The sequence below is a fragment of the Canis aureus genome, chromosome 32 (assembly GCF_053574225.1).
Source record: "Canis aureus isolate CA01 chromosome 32, VMU_Caureus_v.1.0, whole genome shotgun sequence".
NCBI lineage: Eukaryota > Metazoa > Chordata > Mammalia > Carnivora > Canidae > Canis > Canis aureus.
In genome coordinates this window covers 44,720,126-44,740,167 of record NC_135642.1, presented here as the reverse complement: position 1 = coordinate 44,740,167, position 20,042 = coordinate 44,720,126, and the positions used below count along the sequence as shown (strand labels likewise).

General features: G+C 39.2%; 1 protein-coding gene and 1 long non-coding RNA gene across 2 annotated transcripts in view; both read right to left on the bottom strand.

The window, feature by feature from the left end:
• ETFA (electron transfer flavoprotein subunit alpha) overlaps nucleotides 1-20,042 on the bottom strand; it is an 80,955-nt gene that overhangs the window by 34,076 nt on the left and 26,837 nt on the right. Inside the window, exons 6-9 of the mRNA XM_077882054.1 lie at nucleotides 18,552-18,662; nucleotides 17,821-17,922; nucleotides 17,414-17,482; nucleotides 11,043-11,125 (exon numbers count right to left, since the gene is read on the bottom strand). Of these exons, the coding sequence (XP_077738180.1) occupies nucleotides 11,043-11,125; nucleotides 17,414-17,482; nucleotides 17,821-17,922; nucleotides 18,552-18,662 (365 nt within the window). The remainder of the gene's footprint in view (nucleotides 1-11,042; nucleotides 11,126-17,413; nucleotides 17,483-17,820; nucleotides 17,923-18,551; nucleotides 18,663-20,042) is intronic.
• On the bottom strand, nucleotides 1,025-11,033 carry LOC144303600 (uncharacterized). The gene is made up of 2 exons (XR_013370621.1): nucleotides 7,190-11,033; nucleotides 1,025-2,364 (listed from the first exon to the last, which is right to left on the bottom strand). It is a non-coding gene; the product is annotated as an uncharacterized LOC144303600 (long non-coding RNA).

Genomic DNA, 20,042 nt, shown 5'->3' with positions numbered 1-20,042 from the left:
ATGATGCAAAAAAGCAACAGTGGGTAAGACTCCTATTTGCATTAGACCAGGCAGCTGCACCAAAATGAACTAGTTGTCGCTGCACTCCTCACAACTACATACTCAGTTTTAGATTTTTTTTTTTTTTATATTCATAGAGACAGAGAGAGAGAGGCAGAGACACAGGCAGAGGGAGAAGGAGGCATCATACAGAGAGCCTGATGTGGGACTCGATCCAGGGTCTCCAGGATCACACCCCAGGCTGCAGGCGGCGCTAAACCGCTGTGCCACGGGGGCTGCCCCATACTCAGTTTTAAAAAAAACCTGAAAAGGGATGCCTGGGTGGCTCAGTGGTTAAGCATCTGCCTTTGGCTCAGGGTGTGATCCCGGAGTTCCGGGATCGAGTCCCACATCGGGTTCCCTACATGGAGCCTGCTTCTCCCTCTGCCTGTGTCTCTGCCTCTCTCTCTCATGAATAAATAAATCTTAAAAAAATTAAAAACCTGAAAAATAAAAAGCTGGTTTCACTTACTATTGTTTAAAACAAAAAGATTTTATTTATTTATTCATGGGAGACACAGAAAGGCAGAGACACAGGCAGAGGGAGAAGCAGGCTCCACGCAGGGAGCCTGATGTGGGACTCGATCCCAGGTCTCCAGGATCATGCCCTGGGCTGAAGGCGGCGCTAACCTGCTGAGCCACCCGGGCTGCCCAAAATTTGAGCTTTTAAGTGATAATCAGAATTCTAAAAAACTTATTACCATAAATATGAAGTTTAAAGACTCTTCTAATGAGCTGAGTGATATTAATGAACCTGACTTTTTGAGACTGATAATATGTGTCAATGTTTGGGAGATCTGCAAAACTCAGTAAACCATTACAGCTTTGGGGATATTGTGGGTTCAGTTCCAGACCAACACAATCAAGCAACAAATATCACAGTAAAGCCTGTCAAATTAATTTTTTGTTTTCCAGTGCATGTTCACCCTGTATTATAGTCTATTAAGTGTGCAATAATACGTATGTCAAAATAATGTACAGACCATAATTCAAAAGTACTTTATTGCTAAAAGATGCTATCAGGTGAGCTTTTCACAAGTCATAATCTTGTTGCTGGTGTAGGGTCTTGCTTGATGTGACTGCTGACTGATCAGGGTGGTGGCTGCTGAAGGCTGGGGTGGTTGTGGCAATTTCTTAAAATAAGACAATAGTGCAGTTTCCCACATCAGTTGACTCTTCCTGTCATGAACAATTTCTCTATAGCATATGATGCTTTTTAATTTTATCCACAATACAACTTTTACTAAAATTCCTTATCAACTAACTCTATGTCATGTTATAAATCCTCTGTTGCCAACAATCTTCACAGCATCTTTACCAGGATCAGTTTCTGTCTCAAGAACTCACCCCCTTTGCTCACTGGTAAGAAGCAACTCCTCATCCATTAAAGTTCTATCATGTGATTACCACAATTCAGTCCCATCTTCAGGCTCCATCCACATCTAATTCTAGTTCTCTTGCTATTTCCACCACATCTGCAGTTACTTCCCCAAGTCTTGAACTCCTCAAAAGTCCTCCATGAGGGCTGGAATCCACTTTCTCCAAAATTCTGTTAATGTTGGTATTCTGACCTCTTCCATGAATCATGAATGTTAATAGCATCGAGAATGCTGAATCCTTTCTGGAAGGCTTTCAATGTACTTTCCCCAGATCCATCAGAAGAATCACTATCTATGGCACCTAGAACCTTACAAAATGTATTTCTTAAACAATAAGACTTGAAAGTCAGAATGACTCCTTGATCCATGGGCTACAGAACAGATGCTGTGTTAGCAGGTATGAAAACAACACTCGTCTTGCACATCTTCTAATCAGAACTCTTGGGAGACCAGGTGCATTGCTGAACAGTAACATTTTGAAGGAAATCATTTTTTTCCTGAGGTCTCCATGGTAGACTTAAAATATTCAGTAAACCATATTATAAACAGATATGCTGTCATCCAGACTTTGTAGTTCCATTTACAGAGCACAGGAAGAAAAGATTTTACTTAATCCTTAAGGGCCCTAGAATTTTCAGAATGATAAATGAGCAATGGCTTCAACTTAAAGTCATTACCTGCATCAGCCCCTAACAAGAGAGTCAGCCTGTCCTTAGAGGTTTTAAAGCCAGACATCCATTTCTCCTCTCTATGAAAGTCCTAGATGGCGTCTTCTTTCAATAAAAGACAATTTTGGGATCCCTGGTGGCTCAGCGGTTGAGCTCCTGCCTTTGGCTCAGGGCGTGATCCCGGAGTCCTGGGATCCAGTCCCACGTCGGGCTCCCTGCGAGGAGCCTGCTTCTCTCCCTGCCTGTGTCTCTGCCTCTCATGAATAAATAAATAAGATCTTTAAAAAATAATAAAAAAAAATAAGGTGAGAGATGTATACAATTCTTCCTTTCACTTGAACACTGAGGAGGCCACTGAGGGATTATTAACTGGCCTAATTTCAATATTGCTGTGTCTCAGAAAATAGGGAAGCACAAGGAGGGGGAGATAGATGAGGCAACAGCCAGCCAGTGAAATAGTCAAAACCCATACAACATTCATCTATTAAATTAACTGCCCTATATGGGTGAGGTTCATTGTGTCCCAAAATAATTAAAATAGTAATATCAAAGATCTCTAATCACAGATCACCATAACAATATAATAATAATGAAAACTTGGAACTATTGCAAGAATTACCAAAATGTGACACAAAGACACAAAGTGAGCAAATGCTATTGAAAAAATAGCACTAATAGACTTGCTCAACGCAGGGTTGCCACAAACCATTAATTCATTAAAAAAAACTCCACACATCAGAATACATGTGTAGCATAATAAACAGAAACACAATAAACGAGATATGCCCATATTTTCTAAATGAACAATGCATGATGTACAAGATTGTGAAAGATCCAAAGTGCAATATAGACCACTGGATCTTAATATAAGAATATGAAAAGTTAATTGATAGGTTTCACATTCCACACTGCAAATAACATTTAAGAAATTACTACTTGTCGAGGTGTCTGGGTGGCTCAGTTAGGTGTCCAACTCTTCAGTTGGCTCAGGTAATGATCGCAGGGTCCTGGGATCAAGCCCCATATCCAGTTCCCCCCTTCAGCAGATCGTTTGCTTGTGTTCCTCTCCCTCTGCCCCTCCCCCTGCTTGCTGTCTCTTTGCTCTCTCAAATAAATACCTAAGTCTTTTTAAAAATTACTATTTGTCAAGCTTTGGTGTAATATAAAAGAAATATATCCACAATTTTCTTAAGAGGCTATTAAAATACTCCTTTCTCTTTCAATGATGTATCTATGTGATAGTAGACTTTCTTTACATACTTTTTTTTTTTTTTTTTTTTTTATGATAGTCACACAGAGAGAGAGAGAGTGGCAGAGACATAGGCAGAGGGAGAAGCAGGCTCCATGCACCAGGAGCCCAACGTGGGATTCGATCCCGGGTCTCCAGGATCGCGCCCTGGGCCAAAGGCAGGCGCAAAACCGCTGCGCCACCCAGGGATCCCTCTTTACATACTTTAATCAAACTAATATAAGAAAACAGAGGAAGCAGAAATGAGAATCTAGTAATTTTCTATTAGCCAACTATGAAGGCAAAAATGTAAAGCAATGCGACTATTCCCATTAAAATCACTTTTGTTTTAGAAAATATTTTCACCAAGATGTTATTTATATTAAGAAGATAGTTTATTATTTTAATATTTTTAAATATTTAAAATTTTTCTGTTTGCATTTCTTTTTTTTTTTTAAGATTTTATTTATTTGACAGGGAGAGAGAGAACAAGCAGGGGGAGCAGCAGGCAGAGGAAGAGAAGCAGGCCTCCTGTCAAATGGGGAGCTCAATGTGGGGTTTGATCCCAGGACCCCAAGATCATGACCTGAGCTAAAGGCAAAGGCTTAACCAACTGAGCCACCCAGGCACCCCTCTGTTTGAATTCCTAACATAGAAAGTGTCAATAGATAAGACCCACTTAAAAGCTCTTTGAGAACCCTCAATCTTGAAAAGGAATCCTAAGACAAAAAATTTGAGAAGTATCATATTGCACATACAATGAAACAGGAAAATGTGGAAACACAATCAAAGAAGATGGGGCAGCCCGGGTGGCTCAGCGGTTTAGCGCCACCTTCAGCCCAGGGCCTGATCCTGGAGACCAGGGATGGAGCCCCGCATCTGGCTCCCTGCGTGGAGCCTGCTTCTCCCTCTGCCTGGGTCTCTGCCTCTTTCTCTCTGTGTGTCTCTCATGAATGAACAAATAAAATCTTTCAAAAAAAAAAAAAAAAAAGGAGATCAACCCTAAAATAACCCAGATTTTGGAATTAGTACACAAGGATTTTATTATTTTTATTTTATTTTAATTATTTTATTTATTTTATTTTATTTTAATTATTTTAATTATTTTATTTTATTTTATTTTATTTTATTTTATTTTATTTTATTTATTTTATTCATGAGAGACACAGAGAGAGAGGGAGAGAGGCAGAGACACAGACAGAGGGAGAAGCAGGCTCCATGCAGGGAGCCTGATGTGGGACTCAATCCCGGGTCTCCAGGATCACGCCTTGGGCCAAAGGCAGGCGCTAAACCACTGAGCCACCCAGGGATCCCCATACATAAAGTTTTACTGGAATATAGCCATGCTCATTCTTTTGCTTTCTGTCTCATTCATTTACTTATCTATGGCTGCATTTGCTCTACAACTACCAGAGACATTCTATGGCCCATAAAATTATTTGGTATTATCACTCTTTACAGATAAAGTCTGGTGAACCTTGGTCTAGATCTTTTATGTTCTTACTGAATTTCTTGGCCTAGTTATATCAATTACTAAGAGAAAGTGTTAAAATCTCCAAATATGGGATCCCTGGGTGGTGCAGCAGTATACGCCTGCCTTTAGCCCAGGGCGCGATCCTGGAGACCCGGGATCGAATCCCACGTCGGGCTCCCGGTGCATGGAACCTGCTTCTCCCTCTGCCTATGTCTCTGCCACTCTCTCTCTCTCTGTGACTATCAGAAATTAAAAAACAAAAACAAACAAACAAAAAAAAACCAACAACTCCAAATATGATTATGGATTTGTCTGCTTCTACTTTAAGTTCTCTTAATTTTTGCTTGATGAATTTTTTGAACCTATGTTACTGGGCACTTCTACAATCATGATGGTTCTGTCTTCCTGATAAATTAACCCTATTATTATTATGTAATAATATCTATTATTATGATGTAATAATCTCTATCTCCGGTAGTAACCACTGTCTTAAAGTCTACTTTCTCTAATATTAATAAAGATACTCAGATTTCTTAATCTCTTATGCTTACTGCTTGTGTGGTATATCTTTTCCTTTTTATTTCCTCAAAGATTTATTTATTTGAGAGACAGCATGTGCACACAGGCAAGAGCAGAGAGAGAAAGAATCTCAAGCAGACTCCCTGCTAAGCACAGAGACCAACGCAGAGCTTGATCTCACAACCCTGAGATCATGACCTGAGCTGAAATCAAGAGTCAGAAGCTTAACTGAGCCACCCAGGAGCCCCAGTGTACCTTTTTTTACCCTTTCCCTTTCAGTGTATATCTTTTTTAGATTTTAAAATGTATTTCTTATAGGTGGTTCATGGATGATGTCTTGCTTTTTATACATTCTGACAGTATGCTTTTTGAATGGAGTATTCATTTAACTCCTATTTTTCCTCTGCTTTTAAGATAGTCTATCATTCTTTAAACATTTTTAAAAGATTTTATTTATTTATTCATGAGAGATGCAGAGACATAGGCAGAAGGAGAAGCAGGCTTCCTGCAGGAAGCCTAATGCAGGACTCAATCCCAGGACCCTGGGATCATGACCTGAGCCGAAGGCACTCAACCACTGAGCCACCTAGGTGCCCCTCATTCTTTAAACATTTTTATTATGATGTGCCTTGTAGTTTCCCTCATGTTTACTCTCCTTGGGGTATGCTGAGCTACTGAGATCTGTGTGTTTATAGGTTTCATCAAATTTAATTTTTTTTCTGGTCATTATTTCTTCAGAAAGTTTGGCTCTTCCAATTATATTGGGCCTGCTAAAGTTCTCCCAGAGCTCATCCATGCTCTGTCCATTTTTTTTCCTGTGTTTTTTTTTATTTTCTCTCAGTGGAGTTTTGCTACCACATCCTCAAGTTCACTAATCTTTTTTCCTGCAATGTCTAATGGCATAATATACATTCTTTTCAAGTTCATCAAGACAGGGCATTTGCCACACCATAAAATAAATCTCAGTAAATATAAATATTAATATCTTCAAAATTAAATTAGAAATCAGTAATAAGAAGCGCTCTAGGAAAAAAGCTCACAAATATCTAGAAATTAAACATTTATAATTTTATAAATTAGAAAGTATTTTTAAATAAATGATAAAAATACAATATATCAAAATTTTGGGGATGCAACTAAAGCAGTGCTTAGAGGGAAATTTATACCTTTAATATTTACATTTAAAAATAAGCAATAGGGATCCCTGGGTGGCGCAGCGGTTTGGCGCCTGCCTTTGGCCCAGGGCGCGATCCTGGAGACCCAGGATCGAATCCCACATCGGGCTCCCGGTGCATGGAGCCTGCTTCTCCCTCTGCCTGTGTCTCTGCCTCTCTCTCTCTCTGTAACTATCATAAATAAATAAAAATTAAAAAAAATAAATAAATAAAAAAAATAAAAATAAAAATAAAAATAAGCAATACAGTTTGGTTAGCTCAGTTAGAAGACCATGCAACACTTGACCTTGGGGTCATGAGTTCAAGCCCATGTTACATGCAGAGATTACTTAAGTAAATAAACTTCAAAACAATTTTTTTTTTTCAAAACAATTTTTAAAAATAAACAATACAGGGCAGCCTGGGTGGCTCAGCGGTTTAGCACCGCCTTCAGCGCAGAGCGTGATCCTGGAGACCCGGGATCGAGTCCCACGTTGGGCTGCCTGCTTGGAGCCTGCTTCTCCCTCTGCCTGTGTCCCTGCCTCTCATTCTGTGCCTCTCATGAATAAATAAAATCTTTAAAAAATAATAATAAATAAACAATACAAAATTAATGATGTTCTACCTTAGGAGCAAGGTAAACCCAAAGTAATTAGAAGGAAGAAAATTAAGACACACACACACAAAAGACAATGAAAACAAGTTAACTAAGCTAAAATTTGGCTTACTGTCAGTGCAGCTGCTACAGGAAACAATTTGGCAGATCCTCAAAAGGTAAAACAGAGTTACCATATGATCTAGCAAGTCCACTCCTAGGTATATAACCAAGAAAAATGAAAATATATGTCTACACAAAAACTTGTATATGAATGTTCATATCTGCATTATTCATAATAGCCAAAAAAGTGTAAATAACCCAAATGTCCATCAAATTACAAATGTATAAATAAAATGTGGTATGCCTACATAATGGAATACACTTAGCAATAAAAAGTAATACTATGACATGGATAAATCTTGAAAACATTATGCTAAATGAAAAAAACACAAAAGACCACCTATTATATAATCATTATTATGAAATATTAATATGAAATGCCCAGAACAGGCAAATATATATATATTATATATATATATACACACACACACACACACACACACACACACAGAAAGTAGAATGTTAATTGCTTTGGCCTGGGGAAGTTGGAGAAAAATGGTATGTATCTTTTGGGGACAATGAAAATGTTCTAAAACTGAGGTGATGGTTTTATAACTCTGTGAATATACTAAAAGCCAATGAATTGAACCTTTAAATTGGATGAATTGTATGGTATATGAATTGTATCACAATAAGGCTGTCATTCTAAAAAAGTTGGATCACTGAGATTTTTTATATATTTTTTATAAACCCACTAGACTGATGAAGGGAAAGTAAACAAAAGAGAGAAGACATAAATTACCAATTGTAGAAATTAAAGATGATCCAGATCTTATAAGACTATAAAAAGAATACAGGGCAATATTATAAACATCTTTATCCAATACATTTGACTCTTAGAAGAACTGGACCAATTCACTGAAACATACCACTTAGCCAAACAGACTTAAAATAAAATAAAAAATCTGAATAGCTCTAAAGCCATTAAAGAACTTGAGTTAATTGCCAAATACTCCACCAAAGAAAACTCCAGGCCAAAACGGCATCACTGGTGAATTCTACCACATTTAGGACAGGACAAAACAAAACAATCTTTTTTTTTTTTTTTTTAAAAACAAAACAATCTTACACAAACCATTCAGAAAACAGAGCAGTAAGGAATATCTTTCAACCCGTTTTATGAAGTCAACATAATGTGGATGCCAAAATTAGATAACTATGTATTTAAAAAGAAGTTACAGATTATTTTGATCAAGACAGACCCCCAAATCTTTAATACAATGCCAGTCAATCAAAACCAGCAATATATTAAAATGATACATGATCAAGTAGGGTTTATCACAGTAACTCACAGTACTCTAACATTCAAAAATCAAACAATGCAATTCATCATATTAACAAGATATAGGAGGAAAAAACAAACGATCATTTCAACAAATGGAGAAAAACATTTGACAAAATTCAACAACCATTCATGGTAACAACTCTCAACAAAACTGGAACAGAAGGGAAGTTCCTCAACTTGATACCATTAAGAAAACAAACAGGCAAGCCACAGTTCGGGAGAAAATATTTGTAAAACACACCTCACAAGAAGCTCATGTATTATAACTACATAATTATGTAATATAAATTATATTTAATAAAAAAGAAAATTCTGTACTTCCAAGTTTTCTGTATACTTGAGATTGTTTCAAAAAGGATTTTTTGAGTTTTGTTTTCTTTAGAGAGACAGCGAGAGAGCATGCAGGGGAGGAGGAGAGGAAGACAGAGAGGGAGACTCTTAAGCAGGCTCCATGCTCAGGGCGGAACTGGACTCCGTACTCTTGATCTCACAACCCTAAAATCATGATTTGCACCAAAACCAAGAGATGTTTAAACAATTCAGCCACCCAGTTGCCCCTAGATGGCTTTACAAGGTTTTTTTTTTTAAAGATTTTATTTATTTGAGAGAGAGAGAGAGAGCGCATGCATGCATAACCGGGAGAAAAGGCAGAGGGAGAATCGGAGTGCCCACTGAGCAGGGAGCCCTAGGGCTTGATCCTGGGACCTCAGGGTTATGACCTGAGCCTAAGGCAGATGCCTAACCACTGAGCCACCTAGGCACCTGATTGCTTCAGGAGTTTTTAAGCTTAAACACACACACACACACACACACACACACACACACACACACACGTAGATACATGACCAGGCCGAACTCAGAGTTAATGAATCAGAATCTCTGGGGATTATATGATTTATATTTTAAAAAGTCTTTAAAGTTTTCAATATAGGGACGACTGGGTGGCTCAATGGAGAGTCTGCTTCTCCCTCTCCCTCTCCTCCTCCCCCAACTCATGTTCTCTCTCACTATCTCTCTCAAATAAAAAAATTTTTTTAATAAAATCTTAAAAAAAGGGGGGGGGGGGTGCAGCCCGGGTGGCTCAGCGGTTTAGCACCGCCTTTGGTCCAGGGCGTGATCCTGGAGTCCCAGGATCAAGTCCCATGTCAGGCTCCCTGCATGAAGCCTGCTTCTCCCTCTGCCTGTGTCTCTGCCTCTCTCTTTCTCTCTGTGCCTCTCATGAATAAATAAATAAAATCTTAAAAAAAAAAAAAAAAGAATTTTCTGTATTTCATGCAGCTACACAAAATAAACTAGGTGTTCAGGATAAGACAACTATGATTCATAGCTCCTGATTTCAAGATTCTATGTTCACTAATACAAACTGTTTCTATTAGTATTATAATAAATAGGTTTTATGGTAAATAAATGTTCATGTGAACTTATAAAATCCTTTACTAATAAAATTTTTACCAACTTTATATTTGGTGTTATGATATGAATTTTTTTTTTCTAAGATTTTATTTATTTATTTGAGACAGAGACGGAATGAGAGAAGCAAACTCCCCGCTGAGCAAAGAGCCCAATGCTGGGCTTGATCCTGAGACCCTGGGATCATGACCTGAGCCAAAGGCAGACGCTTAACCAACTGAGCCACTCAGGTGCCCCTATGATATGAATTTGCCAATGTTCTTAAGAAATCAAAAGACACTGGATTTTCTTTCTTTTTTTTTTCTCTTTCTTTTCTTTTCTTTTCTTTTTTTTTTAGAGAGGGGAAAAGAGAATGAGGAGGGGTAGAGAAAGTGGGAGAGAGAAAGAATTCCAAGCAGGCTCCAGGCCCAGCACAGAACACAACACAGGGCTCAAACTCATGTGAGATCACGACCTGAGCTAAAATTAAGAGTAAGACACTTAACCAACTGAGCCACCAAGGCACTGCAAGATAATGGAATTTAAATAAAAACTTAAAAAAAAAAAAAAAATCTCAAAGGGGATCCCTGGGTTGTTCAGCGGTTTCACGCCTGCCTTTGGCCCGGGGCGCGATCCTAGAGTCCCGGGATCGAGTCCCGCGTCAGGCTCCCTACATGGAGCCTGCTTCTCCCTCTGCCTGTGTCTCTGCCTCTCTCTCTATGTCTATCATAAATAAATAAAAATAAATCTTTAAAAAAAAATCTCAAAGTCAATGCGGGATTTAAGAACTGCTACGCATTTTACTGAGACCAAGAAATCCATAGACCCTGCGAGGAGGACATATTCACCAGGGTAATGGCAAACTCCTTAGATACACTAAATAATATCCTAATGTACACTAAATAATACACTAATAATACACTAAGTAATGAGATGGTTATTCAATACGATCTGGTTTTTATCCCCATAGAATTTTGCATAGCAGGACACCTGAGTGGCTCAGTGGTTGAGCTCCTGCCTTTGGCTCAGGGCGTGATCCTGGGGTTCTGGGATCGAGTCCCACATCGGGCTCCCTGCATGGAGCCTGCTTCTCACTCGGCCTGTGTCTCTGCCTCTATCTCATGAATAAATAAAATCTTAAAAAAAAAATTTTTTTTTTTTGCATGGCATATTTTATCGCAATACTTACTGGTGCTACTATTTTTCCCGTCTGTCCAACTTGCATGTCATTGGGAACAAAGCCAGCATCAACAGCAGCACGAGAAGCACCAACTAGAGGGGAAAACATATTTGTCATTTTTTTTAAGCTCTGTTAGTCAGCTGGCTGGGATATTCACTACTATATACAAAGGCACTGGTAAGTACAATCAGAATTTATTTTATAAAGCCCTTATTTAAAAAAAAATCTCCTTATCAGGGATCAAGAATTCTAAAATGAAGTACTAGTGCATTTTATACACAAAACTTCAAGAAATGCCTTCGACTTATACCCAAGGATTTAAGATTTTAAATTTGGCTGAAGTCTTCTGCTTGCTTTATCAAAAAGGTATCCAGGCATTCATAAAACATACACTATAACCTGGCATGCCATTATACAATGATTCTTTAGGCAGTAACTTCACAACTCTTGAAGGTACTATGGTATCATTATCTCCTATGATTAAAGACAAGTTACAAAAAAAATAAATAAATACAAGTTACACATAACAAGTTACACTATCTAAAAAAAAAGAGAGAAGTTAAGTAGCCTTCTATCCTCCTTCAGCAGGAGTGAACAAGGCGCCCTGTACTTGGAGTAAGGTCGCTCCTCTCACAGCAGGGTTCAAGAAGGAGCCTCAGGTCCTCTTCACCTTCATCTAGAGGGGACATGAGGAAGCCACAGACAGCACTCCGTACTGCCTCCTAACGTGCAGTCTCAATACTACCTGAGTAAGTGACGACTGGTCACATCCTGCTCTTTACTTACTTCAATCACTACAATAAGGCCCAGACTCCAAGGTTATCCTTCATAATCCACAGACTAATCTCTGAATGCCCTGTATGCTCCCTAATGTATACCCATCTTCCCACTTATGTAGATGCTCCCTGAGGACAATGATTCCCCTGCAGTTCTCTCCAACTGATGTTGCTCTTTTCTGCCACCATCTTTATAACGCTGGGCATGGAGATGGGACTCTTCATTTACACCTTCAGGAAGTTCTCCCTCCTTCCTCCTTAAAAGCTTTCAGCTGAGAATCTCACATCATCAGATCATGTCACCCATTTATTGCTTTGTCAGCTATTAACCACAAGCCAAGCTCCTTCATTTCTCAATGACTTTTAGCTTCTGGGCCATTGCCACTTTCTCCAATACTAGTCTTAATTCTCAGATATTTCAACACCTGGCCTCATAGTTCCTTAAATAACTCTTCTCCAGTCATCTATGTCCTCAGCCACACCCACGGTCAGATCCCCAACCTTTCCATTACCAATATCCCTTGACAATCTCAATTTCCACTGTCTCTCTGTGACTTACTCTTTCTGGCTCACTCCTTTAGCACCCAACTCCCAACAATCCTCTGACCTCACTGGGATCTGTATTTCTTTCTTTCTTTCTTTCTTTTTTTTTTATTAAGCTTTTATTTATTTAATTGAAAGAGAAAGCAGAGAGAGTGAGCAAATACATGACAGGGGTGGAAAGGCAGAGGGGGGGGAAAAGCAGACTCCCTGCTGAGCAAGGAGCCTGATGCCAGGGCTCAATCCCAGGACCCTGGGATTATGGCCTGAGCCAAAGGCAGACAACTCAACTGACTGAGCCACCCAGGCGCTCCAGGATCTACATTTTATTCACTGTCCCTCTCTCCCACTATGTTGTCTCCTGTTTACCTGGCTTAAATTCTATGATCAATGGCTCTAATCACTTCATTGCCTATGCCTTCAATCTCCTTGCCTTCACCATCACACTCAACTAGAAAAACCTCTATCTCTGGTTAACTTATTAAGCAATCTCTATACCTTTTCTATACCTGGTCCCCGTAGTTCAGCATAATTGGAGAAAAACACCAACACTAAGCTGTGTTAACTGGGTTTTACTATAAATAAATAGGCCTTCATTCTCTGTTTCCTGAACTATAATTTTGTATCTTTTCTTCTCTCGTCAACCTTCCAATACTCTAACACCCCATTCAGCTGATGACCTTGCTTCCTATTTCACTTAAGAAATTGAAATCATCACAAGCAAATTTTCACATGTTCCAACTAACATACACATTAACCTGGTCCATATACTTCTTTGCCTAATTAAGGACATCACTCCAGCAACTCTCCCTTCCCTCTCCTATGTAATTAATTTTTCCCTCTCACTGAAGCATTCCCATAGCACAGAAGTATGCTGTTGGTCCCATTCTCCCCTAAATACTGTTCATTTCTCTGTTTTCTCATACAGCAAAATCTCTCTATAAAGAGTTATCTGTATTCACTGATTCCAATTCCAGGCCCCCCAATCTATTTCTAAAAACTTTTCTTTTAAAAAGATATGAGAGAGAGAGAGAGAGAGAGAGAGAGAGAGAGAGAGACACCATGAGCAGAGGAGGGCATAGGGAGAAGTAGACTCCCCACCAAGCAGGGAGCCAGATGTGGGGCTCAATCTCAGAACTCTGGGATCATGACCTGAGCTGAAGGCAGATGCTTAACCGACTGAGCCACCCAGGTGCCCCTCTAAAAACTTCTTTATTAAACCACAACACATATACAGAAACACATACAAATCACAAATGTAATACTCAATGGCTTATCATAAAGTGAATGCAATCATGTAAGGACTACGTTGGACTATTCTTTTAAATCCATTCCACTCAAGTTTTTGCCCCCACTACTCCCCTAAAACTGTTTAGCCAGTGACCTCTAAGTAGATAAATCAATTAGTCACTTTATGTCCTCATCTTCCTTGATCTATTACAGTATTTGACAAAAACACTTCACTTGGATTCCAAAATATCATGCTCTCTGTTCTGGTTTTCCTGCCTTACATACCACTCCTTTTTGGTTTTCTTTCTCTCCTTCTCCTCTACCAAGAGTCTCTAGGGTTCCTGGGACCTTTTTTTTTTTTTTTTTTTTTTTTTTTTTAAATTTACACTCACTTCCTTGGTGATGCCATCCAGTGTCATGGCTTCAAATACCACCGAAACGCAACTGATTCCCAAATTTATTCTCCAGCCCAAAGTTCTCCAATGAATTCCACGTTCCAATGCCAACAGTTTAACAGACATCTCTACCTGTATGTTTACTGTTAGTGCAAAACTTAATATGCCCAAAACAATTCCTGATTTCTCCCTGGAACCTGTGCTTGGGGTCTTGACCATCTCAGCTAATAGTAACTTCTTCCTACCAACTGCCAAATAAAAACTCTCCCTCATCATACATATAACCCATCTGTCAAGAAATCTCAGTGTTTCTTTACCTTCAACTATATATCCTCTTTTTTTTTTTTCAATTATATATCTTTTTTTTTTTTTTTAATTCATGATAGTCACACACACACACAGAGAGAGAGAGAGAGAGAGAGAGAGAGAGAGAGGCAGAGACACAGGCAGAGGGAGAAGCAGGCTCCATGCACCGGGAGCCCGACGTGGGATTCGATCCCGGGTCTCCAGGATCGCGCCCTGGGCCAAAGGCAGGTGCCAAACCACTGCACCACCCAGGGATCCCTCAACTATATATCCTAATACTACTTCTCCCCACATCTACTGCTACTAACCTGGTCCAAACCACTAGTATCTCTCACCTGAAGGATTAAAATAGCCTCCTAATTGATCTTCCTGTTAATGCATGTAATCTCCTACACTCTATGCTCAAAATCGCAGCTTGAGTGTCAGGTCATGTGACTCTTCTACTCAAATCTTTCAATGGTTTCCCATTTTATCCAGAGAAAAGCAATCTCTCTACGAAGACATGCAATGCCCTGTGTGGTTTGGTCTATCACTCCCACTCGTATCTCTTACTACTCTCCCTTTTTGTACTTTCCATTCCAGCCACACTGGCCTCCTTGCTATTCATCACATAAACCAAACACACTTCTCCCTTAGTTGGACTCTTTGTACTTTACTGGTCCCTTTACCTGAAACATTCTCTCTCTTTCAGATCTCCTCAGGGCTTGCTTCCTCACCTCCATCAAACCTTTGTTCAGTTCTCTCCTTTTTAAGGCCTCCTCTGACTATCTTACTTAAAGCTGCATCCTCCCTCTCCAAACTCCATCACACTCAACTAGAAAAATCTTCATCTCCAAACTCCTCCTCCTCTTCATAGCATTTTACCCTCTAACATCCTAATTTATTTATTATTTACTAATTTATTGTGTTTAGTATCTATGGATGGCAGAAAAATGGCCCCTCCGAAGATATATTCACTTTCTAATCCCCAGAATTTATATTACCAACATGGCAGCAGATATAAAGTTAAGGATCTTAAGAGAGGGTGCTTATCCTCAATTATCTAAGTAGTCCCTAAATGTCACCACATGTATTCTTATAAGAGGGATACAGAAGGAGATTTGATACAGATATACAGAGAAGAAGGTGATATGAAGACAGAGGCAGAGACTGGAGTGATGCAGCCACATGCCTAGGAATGTTGGGGCAGCCTCTAAATACTGTAAATGAACAGATTTGCTCCCAGAGTGTGGTCCTGCCAACACCGTAATTTCAACATACTCTGGCCTCTAGTACTGTAAGGGATTAATTTTCTGTTGTTTTAAGCCACCCGAGTTTACAGCAATTTGTTACAGTACCCACAGGAAACTAATACAAGTCTAGTCTCACCCAAATACAAATTTAACTTCCACAAAGGCAGAGACTTTGCTTATTTTTGCTCACTGCCATTTCCCAGTTCCTAAAATAATGCCTGACATATGGCACTCAATAAACATTTGTTCAATTTTTTTTTTTAATTTTTATTTATTTATGATAGTCACACAGAGAGAGAGAGAAGCAGAGACATAGGCAGAGGGAGAAGCAGGCTCCATGCACCGGGAGCCCGACGTGGGATTCGATCCCGGGTCTCCAGGATCACGCCCCGGGCCAAAGGCAGGCGCTAAACCGCTGCGCCACCCAGGGATCCCTACATTTGTTCAATTAAAGAATATATGAGGGGATCCCTGGGTGGCACAGCAGTTTGGCGCCTGCCTTTGGCCCGGGGCGCGATCCTGGAGACCCGGGATCGAATCCCACGTCTGGCTCCCAGTGCATGGAGTCTGCTTCTCCCTCTGCCTGTGTCTCTGCCTCTCTCTCTCTGTGACTATCATAAAAAAAAAAAAAAAAAAAGAATATGAATGAGGGGCACCTGGGTGGCTCAATCAGTTAAGCTTCTGCCTTCGGTTCAGGTCATGATCCCAGGGTCATGGGAATGACCCCCCACATTAGGCTTCCTGCTCAGTGGGGAGCTTGCTTCTCCCTCTCCCTCTGCCCCTCTCCCTACTTGTGCCTTCTGTGTCTCCTGCTCTCTCAAAAACATAAAATCTTAGGGACACCTGGGTGTTTCAGTAGTTGAGCGTCTGCCTTTGGCTCAGAACATGATCCCAGAGTCCCAGGATCGGGGTCCCCGCGAGGAACCTGCTTCTCCCTCTGCCTATGTCTCTGCTTCTCTCTCTCTGTCTCTCATGAATAGATAAGTAAAATCTTTAATTAAAAAAAAAAAAACCTTAAAAGAAGGATAAATGAATGAAATAAACACCCTCAAATAAAACCATCTGATTACAGAGTCAATACCATGCCTTCATTCAGATAAACAAAAGCATAACCTAGAAAGTTACAACAAAACTCCTAAAAGGGGGAAGAAAGAAAAGAATGGAGACTTTTTTTTTTAGAGAGGCAGAGTGGGGGAGGGAGAGAGAGGGAGAGAGGGGGAGGGAGGGGGGGGAGAGAGAGAGAGAGAGAGAGAGAGAGAGAGAGAATGAAAATCTTAAGCAGACCCTATGCTCAGCTTGGAGCCTGACATGAGGCTTGATCTCACAATCCTGAGATCATGACCTGAGCCAAAATCAGAAGTTGGATGCTTAACCAACAGACCCCCGCCCCCAGGAGCCCCATTGTAAAAAGAATATATTCATGTAATAGTTCTATAATTTAAAAAAATTTCCAATTCTGATTTTTCAAAAACCATTCCACTCTCATCAGTACATTTTTAATACGTCCTATCTTTCCTCTAAATGATTAACTATAATTTTTAAATAATGTTAATTTCTATTTTTATGAGATTTATATTACACTACCAATAAAGAGAAAAAACAAAGGCATTCCTGAATCTGAAGTAGGTACTGAAGCTGACATTTAAATTTTTTTTTTAATGGAAAAACAACAAAGGTTTTGCAAATATAGTGTCACATAAACAATAAAAAAGCACAAGGGACCCTCTCTGCACTGAATGCTATACCCTTTACCTGGAGACTAAGAAAAATCATTTCAGAGAGAAAATCTGAAAATCAAATAAAGCTCATCTGCAGCCTTGAGTGACTCACATATAAATGAAGTTAGAAAAAATACTTCCAACAAAAAGGGAGTAATTTTTTACTCAAGAAAATAACTTTACCTGCAGCATGTAGTTGATCTGCCAAATCATATAACAACTTAAAGTTCTCTCCACTCTTCAAACCCCGACCTTATTAAGTTGGGAAAAAGAAACAACAAATTAAGTAAACATAAACCCCAATCTATAATGGAAACATAAACTCCATTCTATACAGCTATGGAGATGACTTGTGCCATGCTCCCCCTGGTGCTAGCCATACCGATGTGCATCTGAGAGCCCAAACTAGGTTATTAAGCTCATGGTTTCATTTTCCTAATTGGTAAAATCGGAATAATACTTGCAACTTATCTACTTCTTACATCTGAAAAAAAATATCTGTGCTCCTCTATAATAAACACTAATAAAATCAAAGTATTTTTAAGTATACAACATCTTTTAAAATTAATAAATTACAATATTCCACTTACCACCAGATACTACCACTTTGGCACCAGTTAGCTCTGGTCGATCACTTTTTGTTAATTTCTGGTCAAGCCATTCTGCTATCCCCACTGAGGAAGTACTTGATGCTGTGTACATTGATACAGATAACAATGGCTGGGAGTTAAAATTCAGTAACAGTAACTTTTAAGAGAAACACATAAAGAATTAATTCCATGAAATTTAAGCTTGTTAGTTACTGTGAATTTTTTGTGCTTCTAATTTTATTCTCTGTTTTTTTGGAAAGAATTGAAGGGATTAGATTCCAGCCTTCACCTCATTAGCTATATGTCTTTTGAGAAGTTACTTAATTTTGAGTCTATCTATAAAACTGGAATAACCCTCTATGAGGTCCAAGTAAGATATCTATAAATATTAAAGAATAACACCCTCTCTACATTCACTAGTAATTACATTCTTTTATTATACCAAGTCTCTCAAGTATTATAATAGGAAACAGTAAGAGAAAGTAAAACTAAACACCCCTTTGATCTATCCTAGTACCAAAAATTATATGATAAAGGCACATTATAAATATTTCTTATTTTTGGAATGCTTGGAAATATTATTTAGACTGAGCTCTCAGGCAGTCTGCATTAGAAATTTAACCAGAGGCCATCTCTTATTCTTTTTTTTTTTTTTTTTCTTATTCTAATATAATCAGTGAACTAAAAACCAAGAAACAAAACCAAACAAAAAACTTCAAATGAACACTCACCCTTTTCTGAACTGGCACTACCTCCACTTGTTGCTGCAGCTTCAAAAGATGTTCCTCGGACAGAAAACACCTTCACGGTCTCATCGCACTTCACTGTACATATAGCATTGCCTGAAATACACATTTATTTTTTAAAAATCACCCATGGAAGGCAAGTATTCCTTTGAGGTTCAGAATTTACTTCATGAAAAGAAGAAATAAATAACTGTGGACCAGTTGTTTTCTACCTCTACTAGGTACACGAAAAAGTACAATAACATTAAAGAAACGTATCAGTAGTTATTTATATAACCTTGGGTATTTTTACAAGTAGGACAAGGGTTCCTGGAAGCAAGAAATTGGAATAACCTAGGCAGCCACACTAATAAGGCATACTCTTCCTAAAAGGAATATAGACAAAAGCTTCCTTCTCCAAAAACACAGTCAGTAACTCAACAATATGAGAATGCAGCTACTAGGCTTGCTAAAAGAGGAAAATAAATGAAAACATGATAGGGCATAAAGAACAAGAGGTGTGATATGCCAGGATTTTAAAAGAATTTAAGACATTTATTATGGATTAGCAATCACATAAGAGTGACCTAAACTTCACCCATATTTCCCCTAACTCTACTAAAGATGAAAGATCTAATTTGAGAATTGACCATTAAATTGAAACACACAACTGCACTCAGAAAGAACAAAGAGTTCACTGCCTTCTCTAGCCCCACTAGGGACCAGTGGGCTTACAAAAGATCAACTAGAGACACTGAAATGAATTTCCTAATGCAGATGGAAACGGAGTAGAAGCTGTGAAGATTAAGAATACTATATATTTTTTTAAGTTAAAGTTTTGCTTCTTCAGGTGCCACTAACAAAATATATTGAATAATGAATCTAATTTTTATTGATGACTGGAAAAATCTCATCGCTCTATAAACTGAATAAGCAAGAAAGAACTGTGCTCTGAATCTATTAAAAAGAATTTCATGTCATGGTCTAGAAGCAATTCTAAGATTAAGATTTGTCTCAAAAACCTTAGGGATGCCTGGGTGGCTCAGTGGTTAAGCATCTGCCTTCAGCGCAGGGCATGATCCTGGGGTCCTGAGATCAAGTCCCACATTGGGCTCCCTACATGGAGCCTGCCTCTCCCTCTGCCTATGTCTCTGCCTCTCTCTGTCTCTCATGAATAAATAAATAAAATCTTTAAGAAAAAAAAAAAAAAAACACGGGCGGGGGCTGGGGCGGGGCGGGGGTGCGCCCCCGAGGAGGCCCCGCGTCCCTCGGAGCCCGCGGCGCGGGCGGGCCCAGGTGCGCGCAGGTGAGGCCCCGCGGCGGGCGCTTCCGGCCTGGCGTCCCCGACCCTCCGGCGGAAAGGCGGCCCCGCCCCGCCCCGGTAAATAAAAAAAAAAAACAAAAAAAAAAAAAACAAAAAAAAAAAACAAAAAAAACCTTTAAGATGGTCCATTTAAAGCAAGTGTATGACTTGTTTAAAATCCTATCTTCAAATTA